Source organism: Lepeophtheirus salmonis, chromosome 4, assembly GCF_016086655.4.
Source record: "Lepeophtheirus salmonis chromosome 4, UVic_Lsal_1.4, whole genome shotgun sequence".
In the NCBI taxonomy this organism is placed as follows: Eukaryota; Metazoa; Arthropoda; class Copepoda; order Siphonostomatoida; family Caligidae; genus Lepeophtheirus; species Lepeophtheirus salmonis.
The window spans coordinates 3,708,502-3,717,847 of record NC_052134.2 but is presented as its reverse complement, the minus strand read 5'-3'; the positions used below and the strand labels follow the sequence as shown (position 1 = coordinate 3,717,847).

General features: G+C 36.1%; 1 protein-coding gene across 1 annotated transcript; it reads right to left on the bottom strand.

The window, feature by feature from the left end:
• Positions 1–521: 521 nt before the first annotated feature.
• On the bottom strand, positions 522–2,550 carry LOC139905092 (zinc finger MYM-type protein 1-like). The gene is made up of 3 exons (XM_071887490.1): positions 1,854–2,550; positions 1,346–1,797; positions 522–525 (listed from the first exon to the last, which is right to left on the bottom strand). The coding sequence occupies exons 1-3, from the start codon at positions 2,532–2,534 to the stop codon at positions 522–524; spliced, it is 1,137 nt and encodes a 378-aa protein (XP_071743591.1). The 5' UTR covers positions 2,535–2,550.
• Between the last annotated feature and the right edge of the window lie 6,796 nt (positions 2,551–9,346).

Sequence of the window (9,346 nt, the reverse complement as noted above, 5' to 3'; positions counted from 1 at the left end):
TTACTCCCTCGTCTGGTAGTCTAACGGGCGGGAGCCTGATCATCTTCAAAATATACGTTCTCTGAGTATTTTAACATAGACTTTATTTTTTTTTTAAGTAATTTCTAAATAGATTGTTAGAGAACCAATTGTAACGAGAGAAAAAAACACACTTTTTTCCACTTCTCAGAAGTTCAGAATAGTTCAGATGAATTCTTCACTTGATAATGAACCCAGTGATGAAAATCCGATGAAAAGCACTTTAATTCACTACAACATTCTTTTTTTTTCTCCCACCAAAATAAATATATACCAAATACATCAAAAACTATATTTCTGTATATTAATTGAGGAAATGAAACTTTTGAAATTCAGCATCATAACTTAAAATAGAGACCTCTGAATCCCTTACCAAATTGAGATTTTGTTTTAAAAAACGTAGTTTTCAAATGAATATAGAAGTACAAAAACAGTCTTTGAAAAATGAAACTTTTCAAAAATACATTTTTCATCGATACACAACAGAAGATCAAATTAACAAATCAACTTTAAATATGGGGGAAATTTGGATAATATAATCATAAAGATATTGTTTCAAAAAATATATAAATGGTTTTAATGATCACAATATACGCAAATGTATCTTTATTAATTTGAAAATGGGTTAAAAACACACTTTCAGGGTTGAAAAAGTAATTTTCGAGTTAAGTGGAGGGAAGGAATTCCAACCTATTTTAACCTTTTCCCCACCAAAATAGATTATGTGGGTATTAGTAAAATTGAGGATAAAACTGCATTTGCTAATTTTCACGAATTAACCCCCTCCATATTTTAAATTCATTATATAAACTTATTCCTAAATCATGAATAAACCTACTTGACAAAATATGACCCTTTAAGTCAATGCCGACCTATTCATAAAGGAAGAATATAATATATGTTCGTCGTATGGAAAAATTTATTTGCAATATGTTCAATAATCTTATTATCTTCATATATCTTTCTCTTTAAACCATCGATATTTTTATGAAATGTCAGGAAGATTCTTCAAGGGTGAACCGTTGATTTTCAGTGGTGAACGTAAAAATAAACTTGACCGAATAAATAAGGACCAAATCGAAATATGGAATATCGTCCAACTCTAATCACTATTCAAAAGTCATTCTCAGACCAAAAATAAAATTGATACATTAATAAAAACTAGACATTTGGAAAGTCAATGCCGAATTCATAAAATAGTATAAAATGCACGGTGCAAGAATGAGAGAAAATTTTTGAACTATACAATTAAGTCAAACAATTTAAACCTCCTTAAATATTTTTAAAATAATAACGGATGAAGATAATGAACGAAATTATAATATACCATGAAACAGCTACATCGACAGAAAATAAATTATGTTCACAAGTCTTGATGTTCTTAACTCGCATGTATACGTGGTGATGTGTTTGAAAAAAATGAAGAAAAAAATGCATGTGTTCTTTATCATGATTAGAAGAAGAAGTTTTCCTCTCTTTCCTTGACGCAAAGGTGTCAATCAAACTGTCCATGTCTTCATGGAGCACCTTGTCCACCATCACCCTGTCCATGTTCAAGAGGGTGAGGGAGGAGAGCCTCTCCTGGTCCATGGTGGTCCTCATGTGTTTCTTGAGCCTTCTGAGACAGGAGAATGACCACTCCGCCTCACAGCTGCTGATGGGCATTGAGGCCAGGATAACGATCACCTTGTATAGCTCCGGCATCAGGCGGAACACTCCCGAGCTTATTAACTCCGCAGCAATTTGTGACGAAACCATGCCTTCTGTGTCAATATCTGCCTAGAGAAACATAAATTTTAAACATATAATGCAAAATGAAACATTATAATATTAACCTTGAATTGCTGGAAGATTGCATGGTCTGACTGGAGCTGCTCGAGTTCAAGTCTGTAGTGCTTGGCGACACGCTCAATGACACAGGTCTCCACTTCACTGTCATTGACGATTGCAATGAGATCCATTGTGATGTTTGTATCGTCGGTGGCAAATCTGCTCTCAAGCTCTAATACAATCTTATTGATTGCAACATCGAAATGTGTTTCACGGAAGTAGGATTCAGTTGTTCCTTTCCACTTTATTCTCCTTGGAATCTTCGCCTCCTTGAATTCCAAATCAATTGAGTCCTCCTGGTCAAATACTGATTTCATCTCAGACGACTTCAACTCAGCAAGTTTCCAGATTGATTCAAAGATTTTCTCATTCTTAAGATCTTCAAGAGTCCTAATCACTAGGTTGACGTGTTTCCGGGCCTTTGTTAGGTCAACCTTTCTGCCTTGAAGTTCATCTGACAAGCTAGATGTGTGTCTGAGGAGTGTCTTCAACAGTTCAATGCCGAAAACAAATTCGTGACTAAAGATGCTGTTGAGCAGAGAAGTTGCTGTTGAACTCGACAATGTATCTTTATCTTTTCTCATTATTATGAGGGTCTTCATGATTCTGACCATCCCTAGAGATACAGCGTGTACAGCATCGTAGCGGAGACTCCAGCAGGTAGCAGACTGGTTCTTCAGGGTCATCACCTTGGCATTCTCCTCATCTTTACTTGTTATCTTCACCAACTTGTAGATTGCTGACCTCTTTGGTGACCCTTCAATGAAGTTGTATCAAATTTGTACTGTCCCAATTGTATTTCTCAACAGGATTATATCTGAGAGAAGATCCTTGACTACAAGATTGAGGACATGGGCGTAGCAGTGGATGTAGACACACAGTGGGGCTGCTTCCTTCCACCTGGCGGCAAGACCCTTCTTGATGCCGGATATGTTGGAGGCACCGTCCGCGGCCAGGGAGACAGTGCAGGCGGGGTTAAAGCCGAGATCCTTGATAGCCTCGTGAAGCTTCTCAAACAAATATTTGCCGTCAGTCTGGGTAACTTTTACAAACTTGAGGAAGCTCTCTTTCTTAATGCCTTCACTCGTCAGATATCCCAGTGACAGACTGAACTGCTCCGTGTTTGACATATCTGATGTCTCATCAACAATCACAGAGAATCAGTAGTCATCATCGCTGGCACAAGTCTTGACATCTTCAATTATATTTTCCGTCACTTTGGATGCTATAATCTCTATCAGCTTATTTTGGATGTCAGGTGAAGTCCATTTGGCAAAACCTGCCCCAGCTGAACCAATTTTTTTTGACTTCGGCCTCCAGTTTATCTTTGATAATATGATTGTCGTGTGAACGCAGGGACAAAAGCTCCAAGAAGTTTCTTCGATTGTTTTCATTAGATTCCGTCAACTTTTCTCTTGTTTCGGAATCGCCCCTAAAAGCCAATCCTTGCTTTGCGAGGAACCCAACAGTTTGGAAAAGATACCTCAAATAAGCTCGCCACTTCACGACATCCTCAGCATGTTGAGACTGAACATGGCCGAGAACCGAGGTATTCTTTATCTTTGATGTGAGGAAATTGATCCACTTTTCCATCGAGTATCGTTGGTCACCCAGCTGGCTCGTGAAGACGACAGGGTACTCTGGGCCTCCGTCCACAAACTCCATCTCCTCAGTCTTGCTCTTCTCACCTCCCTGGACATTGTTGCTAGTCTCTGAGTCCTCTGCAGAGGGAATATTGTTGTTGTTGACTACAGAGAGCTGCTCGGGAGAGAAGATTGGTTCGATATCGAGATTAGGAAGTCTTATTCCATGAGAAATCCGTCCGCTGGGGTAATTTGATGAGTCGCCATTATTTTCTGTGTCTGCAGTAACTTTCTCTTCAGCAGAAACGGACTTTTCAGATTTTGGTTCAGGCAGTAAGGCCTCAACTGGAGCAGGGGCATCGGGACAGGAGGAGGCAGTGACTGAGGATGAGGATGTAGCAGAGGAAGTTTTCTTAACAGCAAAGTTCAATGTTTTCTGCTTCTTATGATCAATTTTCACTTGATACTTGCACCTGGGGTCCTTCTTATGGAGTTTAACTTTGTGATCATTAAAGTTGTCCTTCTGTATTTCCTTCTGACAGATAGAACAAATCACCAACTCTCTGTTAAAATGCGTTTTCCGCTTCCCGTGATACATTTCTGATAATTAATAAATTACTGCAACAATCCACTCTAAAAAGTACATAACTATTATTTATGTCCCTTTTAAGCAGTAATAATTTAATTTATCTTGTATTCAATTAAACAAATTCTCACGCTCTTAAATATTTCAAGAGTACTCCATACGAAAACTGTTGTGTGCGTCTTTTTTCTTTTTTTTTTTAGGCTGTAAAGTACTCTTGAAATAATTGCAGTAATTTATTAATTATCAGAAATGTATCATTGCAAGCGGAAAACGCGTTTTATATTCAAAGGTTCAATTATTTATATTTATAAAATGACAGGCAATATTTGAAAGAGATATTACGGTAAATTACAGGATTTGAATTCAAATTTTAGCGATGAATTGAGATACCCGAGAGTGTTAACTGTAGTTTAAAACCTCCGTTTTATCTATTTGACTTAGTTTGGCCCCAATATTGTGTTAGAGATATAATTTATTAATTTACTAATTCTATAAATGTGCCGGTGAATTTTGGCTACTTTAAGTACAATTTGTGGTGCCTCCAAAGGATTAATCAGAATCATTTTTTCATTTAAATGAAATATAATTTGTTGGAAACTGTATTCCATGTTCAATTTTGAGAAAAATTATTTAGCTTCCTTTTGGGAGGGCGTGCTATAAATATGTAATTTTATTATAATGACTCAGTACTATTATGAGTTGGTCATAAGTTACATATATATAATAGATTTTAATAATTAATTATGACTTAATTCATCTATATTTACATACCTATATGATTGGTGGACTGTTGAGTAAGGTTGTTTTTTTTTTGGTCCGCTGAAGCGGACAAAGCGCAATACTGACATACGGCCCTGCTTCTTGGACGTGTATGCTGGGACATCGTCTTAGATAAACATAAAGTTGTCCCAGGGGAACGTGCTTTTCAACCACAGCAAGCCATGGTACATAAAGAACTGTAGTAGACGTCTGTGTTGACTTTCTCGTTGGCAATTCTTACTACCGTCGGACATCATGGCGCCGAGGACCAGGACCTGAGCCTGATGTTTGGCTTTGAAGGTTTCTTTCACCTGAGGTCATGATTCAACCAAGAAGCGATCATTTTCCTATCCATTGTCCACCTTGAAGATATTCTTGTCGGAGATCGACCTGTGCACTGTGGTGATCGACAACCCTCTGCCGTTTTGCTAGTTGCTATGACATTTTTGATCGTAAAAAAAATATATAAAAAAGAAAGCATCATATTGTAGCTTTTTGTCAGTTCTTTCGAATGGCGCCAGCTACATAATTTGTCAGACTTTTAGAACTGAGGCTAGAAAGCCTAAATCAGGATTCTAATTGTTGAGTCATCACCATGTAGATCCTAATTTGATTGGAAATCTCTGTCGTGAGTTGAAGTGCAGGGTCTATTGTATAAATCCATATTATGAAAAGGATTTATTGATAATTTGCAAAGGGGAATAGAAAAATATTCAATTTGAAATAATTAGAGGAAATAGAGTGCTACTTATATCAGTCATCAAGGCACAAGGCCATACAAGAACATATTAACATAATCGTATGTTTTAATGCTGCTATTGAGATTTTCGGTTTATTTGGAAAACAGTTACAAATTAAGATGAATTAATTAATTAATGTCATTAATATCTATCCAATTCATTACTTCCGCTAACAAAAATGAACAGAGGTTATGCTTTTAACTTTGTTTGTCATCAAGATTATACAAGAAGTTATAGATTGATTTTAATCAAACTTTGTAAGAAGATTATATTTTGTCAAAATAAGAGGCCATTAAATTTTGAAAGTCAATAGTCAAGGTCAAGGTAACACAAATGTTAAAAATGTATAATTGACCACAACTTTGAACCAAATGGAGATACACAACTCAATATGATGTTTTGTGGAGGTTTGTCCATTCTAATTTTACTTTATCATTGTTTATTTTTTGTCTTAATGAGCTATAAAAGTCCATTATGTTTTTTTCCTACAGTCAATTGTATCTTGACATACTTTGTCTTCCGGTAATGGAGTCTTTTGATGTTTCTTTCAGTAGAATTGAAAATTGTCAATTAGATTTCCAAGAAACTTAATTATTTTATTCATTGAAGAATAATTTCAAACTTTTGGAATACATATCATGTACATAAACTCTCATACATTTTTGAAAGGCCCATCATGGAATCTGATCCTGGATTAATATTTGATTTTTCCACATTTTGTTGATGTTGATAAAGATCCTACAGAGTGGTATATTATCTGATGATGAGCTCATTAGCACAACATGTTACAAAGATACAAAACAAGGATGGAAAATCAAAATAAAAAACTTTTTTTTTAAAGTAACTATAAAGAGTTATACTCGTATGAAGGTAGGCGTAATGCTTATAACATACATAGTTAACATCGGCTTAAGTAAACAATCTTGTTGTTTAGCTACATATTTACATTTCATGTTCTAGACTTTGATTTGGTTTTGTTTATTCTTCACATTGATGTGCTTGATTATGAAATGTACTATATATTTTTTTTAAGCTTCGGTTTTCTTTTTTTAAATAAAATAACTGCATAAGGAAAGTGGGTTTTTTTTTTCATGTACCTCCCTTGAAAGCACAAGAGTTTTAATGGATACTATCTTTTTTCAGACTAAAAGGCATGGCTGATCTGGAAGATCTTACACCGTATACCGGTAGTTGCATAAATACGCAGACTAATTTTTAAAGACTTATATCTTGAGGTTCCGTGACCGGAAATAAAAAATTCCAGCAAAAGTAACTCGGTAAGTTTTTTGGCTTTGTTTTTGTTTTTCTTACTTGCATCAAACAAAGTCGTTAACGATGAATGACGAGGCCAAACGTCATATGGTTGCCACTCTCCTCCGCGCCGGTAGGTCTGTCAAGGAGATAATCAAGGACACTGGACTATCCAGGACTACTGTGTTTAAATTCCAGAAGCTTGTCAAGGAGGGAAAAGATCTGAAAGACCTGCTCATACCTCTTGAATGACTCAGGATTGGCTCGCTGGCAACATGCCATTTTTGAACAAAAACATTTGGCTACCTCAATCACCTGATTTGAATCCCCCTGACTACAGTGTGTGGTGGCAAATTGAGAAGAAGGCCTGTGCTACCCACCAGAAGAATGAAGACCATTACATCATCAATGTGTGCAAGGCCCTCCGCGGGCGCTTGGAAGGTGGCATAGCAACTGATGGTGGTTATATTCAGTAATTATATTAAATTTTAAACCAGAATCAATTCTCTATTATATACTTCTCAAAAAAAAAAAATACGTCATACGAATTTTATTACACATTTAATTATTTGCCACAAATAGTCCGCGTATTTATGCAATTACCGGTATGATGTGGAGCACCTAAGAGATTATTGACTCGATTTTATACCCATCTTTGGCATTGGATTGTTATCCCCTAGCCAATTAAATATTTTTGCCTTAATCCCATACACTTCCTCGATGAATGAATTGGATTTATTTCTTACTCGAGTGTTGAATTTTCAATAATAAAATAGTTATCCTAAATTTTCCCGCTCTTATGATTTAAACGATGTTCTTCCTCTTGATTTTTTTTCTTTTTTCTTTTTTTTTTGATTTATTTAAGAATAGGGAGAACGTTGCCATTCAGTACTATAAATCACCTTCCCTTCATATTCATGAAGCCGTTTCCCATAACATCATATGGATATTTTATCATGTCTTTGTAGGGTGGAAGCCTGAGCCTTTGATGGCGTTTTCTCACTAGAATATCAGGAGAACATACTTTGAAGTCTTCCACAATGTTAGACGGGCAAATTGGGAATTTAATCTAGTCCTAGTTAAGGAAGTATTTCTTTTAGAGTGGCAGCCCACGATCTTGACATCTAGGAACCAATAAATTTTCAGCATCCTCAAGGATTTTAAAAGTTTATTTTGTCCCTTAGCTATTCTATTTTTGAAGAAAAAAAAATCTATTTATCTGATTGAATTTGTCTTTTATTCACATTGGTTATTAACTAATAATTATTCCAGCCTCACTAGCTTCATTGGGCCTTTCTAATGTACATATCAGGTTTTTCTTCCTAAGTACTTATTTTTGTCTTTTTTCTCTAGAATATAGCTGGATTGTTCTTGAATCCTTTGGAGAGGCATCATTGAAGTATAGTTTGTCATAAAATTAATGTCCTCTTTTTCAAACACACATCAATGAAAGTAAATTGAGCATTGTGGCATAATTTTATTTCCCAATATATCCTCCTAAAGTGGTTTACATTCTCTAATACGTTCAAACATAAATTAAATTATCCAAAGCCTCATCTGAAATTTGAGACGAGGCAAATTTTACATTTTGGACGAGAGTTTCTTCATTGGTTGCAGGTGGTCATTTATTGATCATATTTTGGACAATGGCTCATGTATTTTGTATCGGAGACAAGTCCAGACTCTTACTAGGCCATGTACCCTTTACCCAAAATGAGTCCAAGCTATCCTAAAGCCATGCTGATCCACGTGAGAGCTATGAGGAGGAGCTCCGTCTTGCTAGAAAATGGCTCTTGACATGTCTGGTAAAAAAATTTCATCAGACACTTCTTGAGTATGGTCTCCATATTGTATGAAGACGTCACAGTTTGTTCTCTAGGTATAAAATGAAGCTAACTAAGAGCCCGGTAGAGCTTCATTTTAAAATTGAAAATTCACAGGGGAACTTTACTTTTGGAGTTGGTACAACATCTTCCTTTTTGCAAGCTCAAACGCGATCATTTTGACGATCGGAATGGTGAAACAGTTCAAAGATAGACTCGTCAGAGAAAATAACTCTTCTCCAGTCATTTATTGATCAATTTTTTCTCTCAAGACAAAAAATTAGTCGGTTTTTCTTCTGAATCTCCATGAGTTTCAGCTACATTTGAGGTCTGTATAGCAAGACCTTCAGCGATTCCTTCATGTTCTTGCAGACAGTCTCGTGTGACACTGGATGACTGTTTGACGTCAATCAGGTAGCTAATTTCATCAAGGATTGGCCTTTTTTTGAAGACTTTTAGCAATGGTTATTTTCGCAACTCACGAAAGTGTTTTATTCCTTTCACGTCCAGCCTTGTTCTCGAGGCACTCCCCAGAATGGTGACAGTTCCACCGCCTTCAAATGATTCGGATCGTAATGCCAAGGTCCCAAGGGACCTTAACCTGCATTTTCCCGGTCTCAAGTTAGCCTACAGCCCTGCTTCAAGTACTAAAGGAGTCCTCCTTCACCATTCTGTGATATTATATTTTGTAATAGTCATGTGTAAATTTCAATTAAGAAAACAAATGCATATAGATTTTTAAGAGTCTTTAAGCCC

What these genes read in the sequence shown, in the direction of transcription:
- LOC139905092 (XM_071887490.1), bottom strand. Translation starts at nt 2,534, where the DNA reads ATGACCCTGAAGAACCAGTCTGCTACCTGCTGGAGTCTCCGCTACGAT. An exon ending in CAATCTTCCAGCAATTCAAG is followed by an intron (nt 1,798 to 1,853) that starts GTTAATATTATA and finishes ATGTTTCTCTAG; the next exon opens with GCAGATATTGACACAGAAGG.